We start from the raw sequence: 19,307 nt of genomic DNA on the forward strand, positions 1-19,307 counted from the left end.
CCCAGCGCAGCGTGCTCTGTATGAATCCTCTGATATGGGGCAAATGAATGGCAAACTCTCATCACAATTCTCTTTCTCCTCTCATTCACAGTATGTGAACCCTGCCTACGAGTCTATCATGGGTTATCAACAGGGTGAGCTAATAGGGAAGGAAATTATAGAAGTGCCTAGAAGTGAAAAGAATAAACCTGATCTCCTTGAGACAATAAACTCCTGCATACGGAAAGGAAAGGTAATTCATTTTTTTTTACTAAAACCTGTGCTTTTTGTGTACTGATCATTTCACTGTGGTTCATTTACACCTGCCATACTGTCACTAAATCTGCACACTTTCTACAGTAGAATTATGTCATGGTGTTTAGTCATACATCTCACATATCGCTTTAAAGACTACTATTGTTGAGCTACTGAAGTGCCTAAAAATCCTCAGTGTAACGTAAACCCTGAAACTATGAAAATGGACCCATGTGAGTGCTCATTTGCATGCATGCGAGCGCCCAAGTGCATCTGCGTGCATGCATGCGTGTGCATGCATCCGCGTGCGTGTGTGAACTCTGCAGTTGGCAGAGGGCAGCTCCATTTCATGTGCAGAAGATCAGTGGCTGCTGGCTGTGCTGTGATGTTACTACAGAGGGTGCAAAGGTTACCTTCAGACAGCCCAGCAGCAGGAAAGATCTTTTACAGTCCATGGGTGGGATGGACATGAAACAAACGCACTGGACGCCAAGTGTGTGTGTGTGTGTGTGTGTGTGTGTGTGTGTGTGTGTGTGTGTGTGTGTGTGTGTGTGTGTGTGTGTGTGTGTGTGTGTGTGTGTGTGTGTGCGTGTGCGTGTGCGTGTGTGTCATTAAAGTGGTCTCTGAAACACACAGTTCCAGCCCTCACCCTCAACAAATGATTTGTTTGATGTGTCATTTCTTTCGAATGGTTTTATTTTTAATATAAAATATTTATCCTCATCTACAGCAGTGTTTTTCATGTCTCATCTCATGTAAGCTCTTTAGATGGCTTTAAAGCAGTTTAAGACTTATTTATTCACTCTTACGTTTAGTTGATTTTCAAATCTCTGTGTTGTTATTCATGTCCTCACTGTTTTTCCTGATTCACTGCATTTCTTTGCTATTATTTTAATGTTTTATGTTTTTGCTTTTTTCGTTTTTATTTTATTATTTGTACTTTTTCTTGCTCTTCTAGCACCTTTCATTTCATGTCATGAAAGGTGCTATAGAAATTAACTTCATTGTTATTATTACACTTCCGTCTTGGTGTGTTGCAGGAGTGGCAGGGGATTTATTATGCCAAAAAGAAGAATGGAGACAGCGTTCAACAAAATGTGAAGATCACTCCTGTGTTTGGACAGGGAGGGTAAGTTGTTTAAGCACATGCCATGTTCAACCATTCAGTATCAGTCATCCTTAGAGTAACTGACTTGACTATGTTTATTTTGTCGTTCACAGAAAAATCAGACACTATGTGTCTATCAACAGGCCTTTAAATGATAATAATAAGGTAACTGGGGTGAACATATTTACTGTTTTTACAAATCGGATGCATTGATGAATAAAAATGTCTGACCCTAATATGTGTTTTTCCCACGATCTGTACAGACTGATAAGTCCAGTGAACGTGTGCATTCTGTGCAAGCAGAGTCTCAGACAGGTAGGGTCTGTACTCCTTCCTTCATCTGAATGTTTTCTGCATGAACTTTAAAGGAATCTATATTACACAAGAGGGTGTGCTTTCCGCAAGCATCACTGAACTGAAATAATCACTGTGTGCGTGCGTGTGTGCTCCTTTCCACAGACATCCAAACCAGTAGACACAAGGATAGAAGGAAAGGATCCCTTGACGTCAGATCTACAACGTCCCGAGGGAGCGATGGTGAGAGAGAGACAGTGGTCAGGGCCAGCAAGGCCTTCTCTGCTGGCCCACTTGCCTGATGCAGAAATTTATATTTTATAATAAGTTTTTATTTATAATATTTTTAATATATTAATATTATATCTTGTATTTATTTCGCTGCCACTGCACTGTTTCTCACTCAGACAGGCTGGATGCTCTGGTTCCATTCCTCCATGCAGGTACAACAGCCCTTGGTTTTTTTTAACCAATGAGATTATTTCCTTGTGTTGTCTCCCGGGTAAAATTGAAGGCCTAGTTCATTTCGGCACGGCCCGCCACTGTGAAAGAGAGAGAGAGGGGGAAATTGATGGAAACTTTCGGTCTCCACTGACAGCTTGTGAAACCTTTCACATCCCCTGTGATACCAAGAGTGTTGATTGATTGTATACAGTACTGATTGTGTACAGTGTGATTGTGTACAGTGCACACCCTCCTGATTATGTTGTTGAACATCCAGACTGTCGTCATAGTAGTCCTACAGGTGATTTATTTGTTTGTCCCTCATGCCAGGGAGCTCTCAGCGAAGGCACTCCTCCATGGCCAGGATCCACTCTATGACCATAGAAGCCCCCATCACCAAGGTTTGGTTCCTCTCTCTCTCTCTCTCTCTCTCTCTCTCTCTCTCCTAGCCTCTGTCATATGATTATTAGTTTGCATTGGCACTTTCATCCCATGACTGCGACCCATAAAACTCAATGAATGGTTATTGTATGCAAGTCTTGGGGCAACGTATATAATGTACAGATAAAAGGCCATATTATATGGATAGGAGGGAGCAGAATGGTCTGCTGTTCAGGGGAGTTCTTTAGGCTGTGGCCCAGCTTGTTAGAAATGGAGAAAGTCCCCGGGGATGGTCACACTGCAGTTCCTATGCTGTATCATTTGACTGTGCTGTCGCTCCCTGTAGACATATCCCTCTCCAGAATAAAGCTATTAATGGAACGCCTGGTCGCGTGTGTGTGTCTTTCTGGGTCTGCATGTGTGCATCGCGTGTGTGCGAAGTGGGAGAGTTCTCATTAGGGGGTGCATAACTGCACAGTAAACGTAATTCTGCCCAGGGTCAATCAGTCGTCAGTGTGCATCCACGGATAGATCCTATAACTTGGGCCATTGGGTAGTTGTTTCCCGTCTGAACAGAATCTCTCCCTCTGCCATTCCAGGTGATTAACATCATCAATGCAGCTCAGGAAAGCAGTCCCATGCCGGTGGCAGAGGCCTTGGATCGGGTGCTGGAGATCCTGAGGACCACTGAGCTATACTCCCCACAGCTTGGCACCAAGGATGAGGACCCCCACACGAATGATCTCGTAGGGGGGTTGATGATGGTAAGACTCTGATAAGGCAGGCCAGAGTTTCTGCATAGCCTACTGTAGCCCTTGCCAGCGTTTTTGAGCGTTTTTACTAATCCCACAGAATATTTTATTCTGTGATGATGTAAACACCAAATATCTCTACTTTTCATCAAAAACACAAGGAAAATGTTTTTTTCTTTTTTTACAAATCTTATTACTAACATTATACTAGACCGTCTGGATTTTTTTAGATCACGTTATTTCCAGGTGTTGGAAGTTCTAGGATCACTGCACAGGTTGTGGAAGAGCACCCTCTATCATCAACACTGAAAACACAAAATGACGAGCTTCATACGTCAATGACGGTCTGCGCCTTGGATTGAAATGACGCACGCACACGCACACACACACACACACACACACACACACACACACACACACACACACACACACACACACACACACACACATGTACGTGTGTGTGTGTGTGCGTCTCCACAGCGCCTGCAGCGTCTTCGCCGCACGCCACCACGCACACTCAGTCTCTCCCTCGGTCCTTCCTCCTCCCTCTTCTTCCATTTCTCCTCCCTCTCTCCCAGAAGTCTGTCTCTCTCTAGCTGAGACTACATGGAAAATAACAAACTAACGGAGTAACACACCATATTGTAACGGTGACTGAGTTACTGAATTAAAAACATCACACCCGTGTGAACTGAGTGGTGCAACTCTCTCTCTCTCTCTCTCTCTCTCTCTCTCTCTCTCATTAGCAGGCAACAGTGCAGCACTATCCCTCTCTCTCATAGTCATATACTGGTGCTCATTAACCAACACAGACACACATAGGTGAACACAGGCATAGGTGAACACAGACATTGCTGTTCCTTGGAGTGGTTGCACCACTCAAAAATGATGTGTTACAGTGCAAGTTACCACCGGAAATTATGGTGTTGCAGACACTTGGTAGTGTCTGAGCATGTAAAATCAGATTACTAAAAAGGGGAGGGGCCGGTAGAAGCATGCATGAGGAAAAAGACCATATATGTTGACTTGTAGATCTGTCCTGGCAAAATTGTTACGTATATTGAGTCAGACCTCTTCCGGCGTATAGTCTGCAAATCAGTATATGTGTAAAGTGGAGTTATTTGGAGCATGCGTCCGCTGTGAGACCCTAGCCAACACTGCCTCTGAACTCCATGGCTGGTAGACAGATATTAGAGTGAGACAGTGAGAAAGGGGAAGATGTAATGAGCTCATTGATTTATTTTAAGATATCACATCTATATTGATAAGCACAAAAACAAATTCACACAGTATAGCACAATTAAACCACCTGTTGATAAATTGATGAATGAGACTGTGTTCTTGAAAAGCAGTGGGATCAGAGGGGATGTGCCGAAAATGGCCATGTACAGGGAAAAGGTTGAAGACCCCTGGCCTAGGGCCCTATTTAGACGATCTATGTCACAGATCGCATGTCAAAGGTCGCAAATTGTGATTCCAGCTCTGATTATGTTTTTCTGGACACAACGCAAGGTGCTCTTTGAATTGGTCATGGGCGTGTTTTCTCCAAGTTGGAGTAGATTCTGCTCAGGCTGGTGGCAAAGAAAACTAATGCAGTGTATAATACTGTATGTCAAGTTGACTAATTATGCTGAGTCTCTCAGAAATGTCATCTATCATGTTGAACGTAAGTGTTCAATTTGGGCGGATTTTGATTACAAGCAGCAGCCAAGTACATTTGGTAAATTATACAAAGTGACAATGACAATTGTGTCAGTTGTATACTGGCAATGGTACTTACTACTAGTACTAGTACTGTTCAGTGCTAGGTAATAGGTATAAGATATGACCCCAAGTCTCTGCAGTGGGGGGGGGGCAGGACCTTTTCCCCTGTGCCACGCAGAAGTCTCTGCAGTGGGGGGGGGGGGGAGGAGTGAAGATGAGATATATTGAATCATGAAGAATGTTAGGTGACGTTGTGACTCTCCGTCGCAGAGTCAGAAGAGAGAAATATTGGTTCCTTTTTTGTTTTGATTGATTGACCTTGACATTTTTTTGACAAAAATGCATATACAAACACAAACATATGGTATATTTGTACATACAGTATCTGTCAACGGGGAAAAAGCTGAAGAGCTTGCCTTAAAGCAGGGGTATTCAACTAGATTAGGCCGGTGGCCACAATTGTAGAATGATTGTGTGTGGGGGGGCCGCACAGCGTGCGTGCGAAGCGCGAAAATGTGTGGGTTCTCAAAATGCATTTTGTGTTCAAACACAAAGATTTATGTAATACTGTTGTGCACAGTAGCCTTGAGCACAGGGTGGTACAGTATATGTCTATACAAGTATATGCTACCTTTAAATAGATAGACACACACACACACACACACACACAAACAAACACACAAACCAGCAGTACTCTAGTCTAAAGTGACTGGTGTCTGTCTCGTTTCTCTCCAAAAGCCCTTGAATATGATATCATTATGATAATCTCACACTTCAGACCGTGAGAAAATCGTCCAGAAAATTGACTAGGTGGGGGATATGGTCGTTCTGACAGGTTGTCGAATAATTTGGGGCTGCTTTTGCTTCGTGAGTGTGTCGTTCAGCTGTGTTGCGTACGAGATACAATGCACGAGTGGCAGGTGAAACAGAATTGCATATATACTCTTCCCTTAATGGAGCGAGGGCGGAGATAGGGCGGAGAGCTTGACAGTTCCCATGGCAGTGAGGCCTCTGTGAGTGGCGAGGGTGGAGCTGAGATCAGTTACCATGGCAGGTAAATGGTGGAGTTAACTGTAACTGTGGTGAAGTTGATTGAGCTCTATACCTGAGGCAGGCCTAGGAATGGAATTAGCATGGAATAGCTGGCGGAGGTAACCAACGATCTTATCTTGAAAGCGTAGTCTTCCTCCTGAACATATGTTGTTCACTGCAGTTTCTATTAGCTTGGTTTCCCCATCGATGGTGTCACTGGTGGAGAGGTTTCTGAAGTGCCCACAGCCTTCTTATGAGACACAGACCGAGTAGAAAAACAATTGTGGCATTTTATCATGAACATCAGCTAGGACCAATTATATCAAGGTAGGTTGAAAAGTGGTCCACTGCGGTCCTGTGGGCTAAATAATGTCAAGGACCTACAAATCTCCCTTTGTGGTCAAGCAGATAAGACTGACGCATTTACTCAATGGCGAAAAGCTCTCCGAAGTCCTGGTGTTCAGAAAGGCTGCATGTCCCTTGGCAACCACACCACCGTCTACTAAGATGCATGCTATCATAAACATGAACAGCCACCAGCTACATCTGTCCCATTATCCAGCAGTCCATATCAAAGCCTGCGAGGTCATGTGATTGTGTCATGTGAGATGAAGGCAGCAGGGTCAGGAATGTTTGCCCCGTACGCATGCAGACTTCAATATTTGGGTGTGTGGACTTTGTTTGCAGAATGAAACGGAGAGCAGGAGACACAGAGAGAAGTAGAGGGAGAGACAGAGACTGATTAACCATGGTGAGGTAGAGAACTAGAAAGACTGCCAAGTTGGCAGTCTTGGCAAGAACCCCAGAGGAAGTGTTAGATTGTCCTTTGTGCTCCTGTAGGCTGGAGAGGAAAGCAGTTCCCCCCAAACCCTTCTCTCTCTCTCTCTCTCTCTCTCTCTCTCTCTCTCTCTCTCTCTCTCTCTCTCTCTCTCTCTCAAGCAGAACTGGAGAGCCATACAATGTTGTCTTGGTGCAGGTTATTTTTCTTCATACTGTGCAATTATTCTCAGAGAAACATCCATGTACTCGGTTAATCATTTATTCTCTAGGTCTCTAGTTTCTATTTGACTCTGCTGTGGTAGACAGACAGTAACACTCAATATTTGACTGAGGGGTGTGGGGGCGTCGAATGTTCGAACACAGAGCTTTTTCTTTTCTTTTTTTTTTGAGTGGAGCTGTCATCTTTCTAGGGGAGAACGTCTTAAAATAGCCAGTGTGTACAGAGGCAGCGCCACCGTGAGACAATGCTTGGGTCAAAGATGAGCCAGTCTCCTCTTCCTTTCTCACTCGTCAAGGAAACACTTCACTCTGTAAGACTACTGCTCAAACTACACCCTTATGTAGCTTTAGTATGGTTATTGGCTGACATTTGCCTTTTTTTTATATACTTTTACACATTTATTTTGTTTTGGTGAGGAAGAGAAGGCCAAATACTAAAACCAAAAATAATATTAGCCTATTAAGATCGGAGGCCGATTCTACAAATGCCTTCTAAATCAGTAGTTCTCACACTTTCAAGATTTTTCAATTATGTTCAAAAATAGCAGATGTACAAGCTCTCAGTGAGTGAGCTTGTATATCTGCTATTTTTCGAAAATAATAAAATCACACCCGTGTGAAGTGAGGGGCGCTGTTATGATCGTACATCATCATGCATCATCTCATAGTGGCCAATCGGAATGCCTGTTGCCACAAATTTACGTCATATTTGGCGGACATTTGACCTAATTTCTCCTTTCATTGTCATGAATGGCAAATATGAGACGTGTGGGGACAAGATCACCTAAATTTCCCCTTCATTGTCAATGGCATTTAATGTTTGTGTTGCGGACATTTTGTGTATTAAGGAGGGGCTAATGCCCCTAAAAAATGTCACAGATGCTTTCCCGGTTTTAATGTAAATGTAAACAGTGACACAAACGTCTCCCACCAGGTGGACAGTGGTCCTCTTGGCCACAACAATAACAAACATCAAAGCTCCTAGGTCCTATCCGAGGTTTATTGAATTTATAAATCATTATTTTATCCATCCGTATGATGGAATATGGTTACATGGTAAAACTGACATAATTTGCTGTGTTTGGAGACTCTCTGCACATAGTGTATATTGGTACATGGTGCATTTATATAGCGCCTTTATCCAAGGCGCTTTACATAGAATATGTATAACCTGTATAGATCTTGACCAGGATCTTGGGCTGCACTGCACTGCTTTGCTGTAGTTTGTGGAAAGAGTCTTCTGGGCTGCAAGACTTATTGTTAATGTGGGCGTGGTATCGGAGCAACAGAACGTAATAGTATATAAATCCCTGCCATATATTTCAGAAAATCAGTGGAAACAAATGTCCTCCCTGTAATATCGCCAAGCTAGAGCAGGTTATAAATTAGATGTTAATTGACACAGTAATAAATTCATAGTGTTTATTTAACTGCAGGAGTACACACTGAGTTAAGTTAAGACTGGTGTTTTTTTTTACTGTGTTGCAATAGTTGGAAATTTGTGGGTCATGGGCCTCAGGCAGAGAAGAAGTCTGATCAGTTTGTTTTGTCTGAAGCTTAGTCTTTACTCTTTAGTGACATTGGGATGTTGGAGAACAAAGAGGTGCAAGCATAGTCAAAGTGGCAAGAATCCTGAGAGAACTGGTTGACAAAAGAGGAAATTCTCCCCAAAAGATCTTGTTCTTTGATTTACTTTTTCATGTGATCACCTTTTCATGTGATCACCTTTGATGTGTTTGATGAGTTAAGTCCGTTGCTCTCCCCAGGTTGGCGGAGGGTGTGTAGAGCCCAGGATCACATTAGATGATTGACACAGGGGTGAAAAATGGGTTACAAAATCGTGGGATAAAAAATATATTTAATAAAAAAAAAGAATGTAGCCCAAATGGGTAACCTCTTCTTTGCTTGAGATTACTTTATCATCAGCAATGGATTCTGTTTTACCAAATTGTAATGGCAGTTTATCCGAAAATCAAGTACAGATTTGACTGAGTTCAGAACTTTTGCATGCATGGATGTCCGTGAATTAAAGGGACACTTCACTATATGTTAATGACGTTTAGAAGATTTAGAACACTTTCTTTTGTGTGTAATATGAGGTTTTAGATACAGTATTTTAGATTTTAACAGTGAACCCAGTGTATCTGATGTCATCAACACTGGGCTCACTGCCTTCCTGACCTGGACTACAATTCCCATAATGCTTTGGTGCACTGCTCCTCGTGGATAGGGGGAGGGCTGTCTGAGACAACATGTAGTCCAGGAAGTAAGTGAACCCAGTGTCCATGACGCACCAGTGAGGGGAGGGCGGAGCTAGCCCACACCGTGCCCGCCGCAGTCAGCGCACACAGAAGTCAAGGCAGGCGGCTGTGGAAACAACACAAATAAGAACTTTGGCGAACAGAAGCCCAACATGAGAATAAAGGAAACATTCAGTCCAAATGTCCAGTTTGCTAATTCACAACAACTACTACTACTACTTTGTTGTAGTATTAAATAATATAGCCTTTCCATAGGAGTATCTTTTTATATTTTTCCAAGAAGAATACAGGCAGTGGCATATGATATTAAGTTATGTAATAACTAAAACATTATATTGGCTATAGGCTATTATGGGGAATGTACACTAACTCCTTTACCTCATGGAATGTTTTCATTCTGGATACAACCATAAAATAGTCTAATCTAATGGAATAAATTGATGATCAAATGCAGGAGTTTTGACGATTCAACTAACTGTAACTAGGGTCGACGCCTTGCCCCTCCGACTCACTGCTAAAATCTAAAATATATAAAACCACATATTACACACAGAAAGACAACCAGGAAAGTGCTAAATCTTCTAAACGTCATAAACATATTTGTTTGCAAAAAGGGTGAAGTTTCTCTTGTAAAGGTGCTGCCTAGTTCATGAATCCGTAAAGGCAGACACTTCAATGTTATAATCATATACGTCATGCACATGCCTTTTATCCACCCTCTGTCCACTTGACGTCAAATATGTATTCGAGTATCATTTCAATCCCACAGTTGAAAGCATAATTATGTGTGTGGCTTATAGTCATTTTGTTTTCTGAGTTCCTGGAAGTTGATTGACAGCTAATCCTGTTGCCAGAGTGGTAACCTTTGCATCCACTTCCTTTTTTCACACTCTTTCATTTGCTTTCTTGTTGCAGGATGGCCTACGCAGATTGTCAGGAAATGAGTACATCTTTGCCACAAAGCGTAAGTATACAAAATAACTCTGCTGGTGATGGTCTGCAGATGGTCTTTCTTGAGTAGTTCCATTACACACACACACACACACACACACTCTTTCTTGAGTAATTCCATTCCATTACACACACACACACACACACACACACACGCACACACGCACACGCACACTTACACAGTAACCGGAATGCTCACCTTAAAACAAGCTCACCCTCATTTCTTTCCGCCGAACTGACGCAGGCTGCTCGTTGGGGCGGTTCTTGTATTCTTTTACAATGACATTGTATTTGTTTTGCTGAGAATAAGGTTAGAAATAAGTTTAGGGTTAGGCATAGTTTTACTGCGGTTAAAGGGGAAGAACACTTCAAAATATGCTCCTCATTGACTTACTTATTTCTTTCAGATGATCTTTTCATGTGCTGTGTTGCTTACCATTACGTGCGTTCAGGTAAACAGTTAAAGCTGTTGTTATGCAAAGTAGTGGGTACTACACGGTGTGAAAATAGGGGGTTGCACCCACCGGCAGTAAACTTAGACTGGGTACTGCGTCTTGGAAAGTCTGGTGAGTGGTGACCGAGGTGGTTAGGTGCGTCCTCTCTTGAATCTAGGGGGATGCGTTCTAGCGTGCATGCGTTTGCACCGTTCCGTTCCGTACCTGCGCGTGCACGACTGCACGTCACAATTATTTTGGTACCACAGCGTGGTACTGCGTTCTATGACCATGACATGGATTGATTGATTGATTGAAATATTTATTAACAGTTTGTAGAATTACAGTACATTTCAAGCACAAACTCAATACAAAGACTGTTAACTGTGAGTGGACGACCCAATTAAGCATTACACTTGTTTACAACAGGGTCCACATTGTTCAATTCATCAAAACATTTAGAGACATACAAATAGACACTTCTATGTAGTTAAAGAACAGAACAGGAATTCATCATATAGGAAGCAAAAATTGAAAGGATACATAGAGGCCAGTTTCGAATTGCAGCCATCCGTAGGTGTCCTTTGAGAGCGGTTTTGAAGGAGTCAAGGGATTCACATGTCTTAATGACTGTTGGTAGGGCGTTCCACATTTTGGTGGCATAGGAGCGAAAATAATTTAGTCCCTTGTTTGTGCCGAATCTGGGTTGTACATGGTTTGTTGCACTCCCTCTGGTGTTGTGGGTGTGGACTTCGTTTACATTAAGGAAGTATTTAGACAGGTACATGGGTATCTTGGTGGTGTATCGAATCTTGTGGACCAGACCCATTGCAAGATGCTGTACTCCAGGGGTATTCAATTAGATTAGGCCGGGGGCCACAACTGTAGAATGATTGTGTGTGGGGGGCCGCACAGTGTGCGCGCGAAGCGCGGAAATTTGTGGGTTCTCAAAATGCTTTTGGTGCTCAAACACGAAGATTTATGTATATTTCCGAACAGTAATGAGCAGGGTAATATGCCTATACAGGTATATGCCACCTTAGAATAGATGTAGGCCTAGACCTATTTGACAGTGCATAAACAGCATTGCTTTGACATTAACGACCATCAGCTGGACGGACACACACACACACACACACACAAACATTACATAGAGCAGTGATTCCAAAGTGGGGTTCGGGGTCCGGGGACCCCCAGGGTCCTTGAGGCAGTTCCAGGGGGTCCCCAGGGAAATGGTTTGGAATCAAATGGACCCTTATGGGTCTGTAACTCTGAGAGTGTACAAATGGAACCAAATGGACCCTAACAGGGTTTATTATTGTGAGAATGATGGCTTCCATTTTCGCAACTTTTCAGGACTAGAAAGCCTGCAGTTTCTATTAGCTTGGATTCTCCATTGATGTCACTGTTGGGTGGGTTTCTGAACTGCCCACAGCCCTCCTATGTGACACAGACCGAGTAGAAAAAAATGTGTCATTTTATCATGATTATTAGTGAGGACCTATTATATGAAGATAGGTTGAAAAGTGGTCCTTTAATGATTACCGTCATTATGGTAATCTCACAATTAATATCGCACACACCATACCTGTAACTTTTATTAGCCCTATTATTATTCAAAAAAAAATTCAACCCTAAGCCATCCCAGCCTGTCAAAGTGGGCAGGGGTGAGGTGGGTTCGGGGGGTGAGGCCAAGTAGGAGCCTGACCAGTTTGTTTTGGGAGGTCTGGAGCCTTGTTTTAAGGGCCTTTGAGGTGCTGTGGTACCAAGAGGTGGATGCATAGTCAAAGAAGCCTTGTACGAGGGCTCCTGTTAAGGTCTTCAAGGTGTTTTTGTTGACCAGTGAGGAGATCCTGTAAAGGAATCTTGTTCTTTGATTTACTCTTTTGATTACTACCGAGTTCAGAGCTGAGGGTCTTTTCAACCTGCAGTTTGTTCCTGTCCGAGACCAGCAGTGCTGAGTCGTCTGCGAACAGGAACAAGTTGCAGTCACAAGCTGATGTCATGTCGTTAACATATATTAGGAACTGTAAAGGCCCTAGTATGCTTCCTTGTGGGACGCCACAGCTCACTGGGAGGGGGGGGGGGGGGACAGTGTTCCATTCACCTCCACCATCTGTTCTCTCCCCTCCAGGTATAGGATTGCATCCAGCTCACTGATGTGCTATCAAAACCAATAGCTTTAAGCTTGTTAAGCAGTATGGAGTGGTTCACGGTGTCAAAAGCCTTTTGGAGGTCCAGCATGACCATGCCGCAGTATTTTCCAGCATCCACCTCGTGTTTGATGTGGTCGCTCAAATAGAGGAAGCATGTGTCAGTGGAGTGGGATGTTCTGAAACCAGATTGGAACTCGTACAGCAATTTATTAGTTGCAAGATACTTTTCAACCTGTTCATAGACTATTTTTTCCATCACTTTCGAGATGGAGCTTAGAATAGAAATAGGGCGGTAGTTGCCGGGTTCTCATTTACTCCCTTTTTTGTACAGGGGGGTTACTTTGGCCAGTTTAAAATCTTGGGGGACCTGTCCCTGTTTGATGGAGAGGTTTACTATGTGGGTGATGACTGGAGCTATGGAAATGGCTGAGTCTCTGAGAAATTTGGAGGGTATATTGTCATGGCCAGTGGCCTTGTGGGGTTGGAGGGCACTCAGTTTTAAGTACCTCCTCAGTTGTTACCCCTCACTGGAGGGGGGGACTCAGACTTTATTTACAGGTGCCAGTTTCGAATTGCACACATCAACTTAGTTTGTGTTTGTTTAAATACTAAAATAATGACTTTGAGATCTGTTTCAGCGTACAATTTAAGTCAATGAGGAGCATATTTTGAATGATCAATTGATCACTGGAGTTATTATTTTCGATTTCTTGTCCACATTTGGACTTGCGTCATGGCAAGGTAACTACACAACCCAAACTTCTACCAAAGTGGTTTTGCACTTTAACTCTAGGAATAGGGTTAGGTGTTTACTGTTGGCACTGTTTTACTGAGGTTAAGGTTAGGAATAAAGTTAGGGTTGACCGTTTTGGCATAGTTTACTGACGTTACGTTTAGGAATATCAGGCAGAACAGTTACAGTACGTCGGCTGTACACCCAAGGCGACTGTGTTTTGAGGCTACTGTTTTGGTACACACACACACACACACACACACACACACACACACACACACACACACACACACACACTCACTCTCATTCTTCTTTTTCTGCCTATGTTCCCCCCAGAGCCGCACGCCAGTCACCTGACCACTCCGCTGTCTCTAATTGATATCCCGCCTCGTATAGCCCAGACCATGGAGAATGAGGAGTCTTGGGATTTTGACATCTTCAACTTGGAGGGTGCTACCATGAAAAGGTGAGGTGACAATCTCACCTCATCTACGATCTGTAGTTATATCACATTTTTAATAAAGAGCTGGAGAGACATGGAGACTCCTGTTGCTGAACAAACGCTCAACAAGTCTATAGCAATGAGTACTTACTTACTATAATTTATTTTAACCAAAGAAAATCCCTACCTTTTAGTTTTTAATAAGATTTAGTTGATTATAAAAAATCTATTTATTTATTTCCATGTTGATTCATTAAAACATAAATAAAACCTGCTTCTTAATTATTTGATTAAAATTAAAAAGTTAAAAGTAAGCCTGTTATTGATTCTAAATATCGTTTTTTGATATATTTCCGATGAATGGCACATCCCTGGGTTATAATCAACTCCCATGACCTTTGACCCCTCAGGCCTTTGACCTTCTTGGGTCTGACGATCTTCTCTCGCTTTGGGGTGTGTGAGTTCCTGAACTGTCCCGAGGGCACGTTGCGCGCCTGGCTACAAGTGGTTGAAGCCAACTACCACTCCGGTAACTCCTACCACAACTCTACTCATGCAGCCGATGTCCTGCATGCCACTGCATACTTCCTTGGCAAGGAAAGGGTGAAGGTAAAAAAAAATGTGCACCAATTGAAAATGACAAAAAAAAAATGGAAATAATAAAACAAATACTGATAGGGGACTAGTCTAAATTTACAGAAGGGGGTCCCTGGAGGAAAATAGGGGAGGGTTATGCCTATCCAATCTCAGTCCAATGGAAGGTCAGCTCATTTTACTTTGAGTCCAATGGAGGGTCGTACAAATTTGAATTCATAAAAAAGTCAATCAGTGACGGTTGTTAACGAGCCATCAACACACTGTGAGTGTGAACGACCCAGTAAAATAGATGGTGGTAGAAATTGAGATGGTGGTTAAACAATAAACACCTACCCCTATAGGGAGGGTTCATATTTTTTCTTTTATCACTTTGGGTCATGGAATTTTATACCAGGGTGCATACATTTTCTACAGAGGTACCCTTTTTAGAAATCTAGTTGGGGGGGGGGGGGGGGGGGGGGGAAACTAAAAAAAGTTTGGGGCAGTTTTCTGTCTCAACCTTAAAAAAATAAAATAAAGGTTTTTGCCGTTTTTAATTTTAATTAATTTGGATGGGACAGTGGACAGAGACGGGAAGTTAGAGGAGGGCATAACATGCCAAGAATGGAAGCAGGCATGTTGCCGTGATGTGGTCAGTGTTCTTATACAGGCTGAGCCACCAAGGTGCCCCGATCAGCTCTGGGATTAACCATTACTGGGTATAGTTTAGGTGTGCTTACAGTCCAAGATCAGCCTTACGGTACGTAAGGCTTGTGAAGCCAGTACCTATTAGGCTCCATGCTACTTCTGGGCCTCTTCCAACTTCCTTCACGGGTGTTACCCATGATACTAATTAAGGCTCTATTCCATTTAGTGTACAGTGGTTCTCAAAACGTTTTAATTCCAAGGACCCCCGTCACCCCTGTAACTCTGAGTATGTTACACACCTGTGTTTCCAGTGAGCCAACGTGCACAATAGCAGCACTGACTCTGTTTGACTAGAATGGAACAGAGCCTTAATTAACACCTGTGAAGGAAGTCTGAAGAGGCCCAGTAGTAGGAAGGGTTAGCTAGAGCCTATTGACACAATGACAATGAGTTTCTGTAGGTTTGCAGTTTGCACACATTTTAGGGATGCATTATTTTGCAGCCATATCACTCACCGCTATACGAGTTGTGCGATTTGTTTGATCTTGTCACTGTGGTTTGGTCGGCACCTCTGCAACACTGGTGTGCGCTTCTTCCCTTTTCCGACAACCATATCATTGACACAGAATCTTGGCAAAACGCTCACATCATTTTACATCACTTTATTTTGTCCCGGACAGAGCGGTCAGTCATTGCAACGGCCACTAATGGTCGATGATGCAGTAATTGATTATTAACTTTTGATTGATTGATTGAAATATTTATTAACAGTTTGTAGAATTACAGTACATTTCAAGCACAAACTCAATACAAAGACTGTTAACTGTGAGTGGACGACCCAATTAAGAATTACACTTGTTTACAAGAGGGTCCACCTTGTTCAATTCATCAAAACATTTAGAGACGTACAAATAGACACTTCTATATAGTTAAAGAACAGAACAGGAATTCATCATAAAGGAAGCAAAAAGGGAAAAGAAACATAATTTTCCATACATGTTGGATTTGTGGAAGAGCAATAGAAATAGGGAGAGTGCTAGAAATTCATGATTAGATGTGAATCTACACAGCTTTATCATGTCGGTGTGTAAACACCGCCCAGGAATCTGGCAGTGATATTCAAGTGTTAATTCAACTCTGTGAGAGTGTAACGAATTGTCCTGTAAGAGGCCTTAACCCATTCTGACCTGTGATCAGATTCTAAAAATCTGTCTGTTTGAAAAAGATTTTTCAAAAATAGCAGACCTACAAGCTCTGAGCTTGACCAGCTCAACCAGATCTACCCACCAAAAATATATATTATTTTTGACAACTATTGCATTGTGGGTTTGAGCTGTCCTTTTTTATGTCAATCCAATGAAGTCACCTTAATTCAAGTGGCAGATGCAAGAAATAGTCATTTATTTAAATTGTATATTTTTGGGGCATGTCATGTGGTCTACCTGCACAGCGTGATCTACTGGACTGGTAGATCACGATCTATCTTTTGGGCACCCCTGCCTTAAAGGGTTTGGCTTGTTTTCTTACCATGAGCAAACTAGTCCATTCCATGAATTATTTCGCTCTGTTGTGCAGTTTTATAGTGAATTAAGAAACATAAATAATGTCTCATTGACTTCCATTGTAACAGGGAAACCGCTCTCAAAGTCTCTTTTAGCACATACACGAACGCAACAAAAGCTGATTCTGACAGGTTATCACATCAGGAAAACTCATTGAGGTTTATGCTGTGTTGAATTGCTATTAAGAACTGAGTCTGATTAAAAAATGTCTTTTAAATCCCAACATTTTTCTGAGAAACTTGCGTTTCTATGACAGTTGGCTCTCAAACGTTTTCAAAAATTAGATGTATTTGGACGCGGACCAACATCTCAAATGATTTAGTTCTAGGGACACCCAGAACAATGATTTGAGTTAAAATCACACCCGTGTGAACTGAGTGGTGCAACTCCGTGTGGGGAGTCCCGGGAACTTCCAGACCCACAGGAATGTGGCCAGGGTGCCGGCCCGTTTCCGAAACGGTCGAGAAATGACAGAGTTAATGTGGTTGCACACTGGACGAGTTTTTCGGAAAACCGATGGAGAAACGCTGCTAAAAATCCGAAAAACGGGCTCTGTGTGCAGGGACCTTAATTGTGTGGGGGAATTAGCAAACAACACTCTCTCTCTCTCTCTCCATCTCTCATGCACGCTCCACATTGTAATTAGCAGGCAACAGTGCAACACACTCTCTCCCTCTCTCTCTCTCTCTCTCTCTCTCTCTCTCTCTCTCTATATATATATATATATATATATATATATATATATATATATATATTCAAAGATATCCTACTATAAATGCCTCTGTGGCTTCACAGAGACATTTTTTAATGTCTAAAGAACCTCCTCCAGCACCGCTCACAAAATCAAAAATAATTATTTAAAATAAATGAAAATAGTAAATGAAAAAGCACGGCCCCCTCACATATTAGAAGGACATTATCAGTCAACAGAAAAAAGGTCGGGTGTTTTTGATGAATCTATCATGGTTAAAATGGAGTTTGAAGTTATAGTGGGTTTGTATAGGAAGGGGGCGGGGTAGCTAAAATGAATATCCAATCATCTAAATACTGAATGGAGCAACTTAAAAAACGTCTGTGGTGTTCACATGACTGACCAAAAGTTTTTTTGAAAGTGAAATATCCCTTTAAATATAAAATGATGGTTAAAATCTAAAATGTCACAGATTCTTTCCCAATTTTAATTGGTTAAGGAGTCAGATTTTGTCACTAAGAACTTCTGCTAAAATGTTGTGGTTAGAGGTTGTTTTTCCTTCATACTGCTTTAGTCCTGATTACCAACACTCATGCCTACTTATCGACAGTATGCATGTTGGTATGTGCTGCTGTCAAAGCATGGCCATGTTATCACTATGGTACCATATAGGAGTCCCGTCCGACCATATGTCTTGTTGTTAGAGAGTGGTGCTTTGGCCCAAGGGTGTCAGTGGCTCGGTGACTGATTCAGTCTGTGCACTGGCTAAGCTGATTACAAAATTAGCTATTTCTGACCTTAGAGACATGATCTTTCATTGGCTTAGCCAGCGGACACGCCGGACAGTGAGTTTAGGTCATCTAAGGCTTAGGCACAAAAAAGAGCCTGGGACTCTTTTCCTTAACAGGCCAGATTAAATGGGTAAATTTTGCTGATGAGGCAAATTTTCACCACACACAGGCAATTACATATCTACACAGAAGGCAATAAAGTTGCACCAGAACAAATGGCTGTACCGGTACCTGAGTGATAGTACAAGTGTGTCAGAATTATTTTGCTCAACTTTCCTGTGATTCCAGAGTACAGACTCAAGTACCGGTACAATTCTCAGTGTTGATGTAGTTCAGAGACTGTAAAAGTGAGAGCAATGCAAGGGTTTGTAAACTCTCTTAAATTAACCTGATGATTTTTCTGTGTAGTTCACAGCTAATGTGCTCATTTGACCTCCTTTGCCATCTCCCGCAACTAGTGTTTTTCATTGTCCCATTCAAATATATGATTTCCTCTTAACAGCAAAGTCTGGACCCTATTGATGAGGTGGCTGCCTTGATTGCTGCTACTGTACATGATGTGGACCATCCAGGCCGCACCAACAGCTTCCTGTGCAACGCAGGCAGTGAGCTGGCTGTTCTGTACAATGACACGGCCGTGTTAGAGAGCCATCATGCAGCGCTGGCCTTCCAGATCACCACGCGAGATGACAAGTGCAACATCTTCAAGAACATGGAACGGTAGGAACTGCATCTGGAAAGGTGTCTTCATTTAATGAGAATTATCAGGATTGTATTCAGCTCCCCGGGGCGTAAACCTGTCACCCCAATAATCACATTCTATAGAGCACCGAAGTCCTGGCGTAACTCGCTCATCCCTTCGATTCCCCTGGTTCGCGGAAGTAATTTCTCTATGGAGAATAACATGGGGTGATCTTAATATCGTCTACTATAAGCGTTGTGGTCCAAAAATAAACAAGCTGTCTCTGCGTTATTGTCAGGGAGGTGTCTCTGTATCGTTTGCAACAGTCACTCACTCATATATGATACAGTCTGCTTCTAGCGAAAATCTAACTAATTCAGCAGCAGTAACATTAGCGTTTTCTCTCAGTCAGTTGATTCTTCATATCCATAT

The 19,307-nt window shown here is 42.4% G+C and overlaps 1 protein-coding gene across 4 annotated transcripts in view; it reads left to right on the forward strand.

Annotated features, from left to right (window-relative positions):
- pde8a (phosphodiesterase 8A) overlaps positions 1–19,307 on the forward strand; it is a 66,035-nt gene that overhangs the window by 40,000 nt on the left and 6,728 nt on the right. For 3 of the 4 annotated variants that reach the window (XM_080767647.1, XM_080767649.1, XM_080767650.1), the window contains exons 8-19: positions 92–232; positions 1,275–1,363; positions 1,456–1,507; positions 1,606–1,657; positions 1,802–1,879; positions 2,044–2,079; positions 2,411–2,481; positions 3,061–3,225; positions 10,125–10,173; positions 13,820–13,949; positions 14,336–14,534; positions 18,696–18,913. In XM_080767647.1, coding sequence (XP_080623773.1) covers positions 92–232; positions 1,275–1,363; positions 1,456–1,507; positions 1,606–1,657; positions 1,802–1,879; positions 2,044–2,079; positions 2,411–2,481; positions 3,061–3,225; positions 10,125–10,173; positions 13,820–13,949; positions 14,336–14,534; positions 18,696–18,913 — 1,280 coding nt within the window. The remainder of the gene's footprint in view (positions 1–91; positions 233–1,274; positions 1,364–1,455; positions 1,508–1,605; positions 1,658–1,801; positions 1,880–2,043; positions 2,080–2,410; positions 2,482–3,060; positions 3,226–10,124; positions 10,174–13,819; positions 13,950–14,335; positions 14,535–18,695; positions 18,914–19,307) is intronic. The other variant, XM_080767648.1, reaches the window with a different exon arrangement.

The sequence above is a fragment of the Protomyctophum bolini genome, assembly GCF_963924005.1.
Source record: "Protomyctophum bolini genome assembly, chromosome: 1".
Taxonomy (NCBI): domain Eukaryota; kingdom Metazoa; phylum Chordata; class Actinopteri; order Myctophiformes; family Myctophidae; genus Protomyctophum; species Protomyctophum bolini.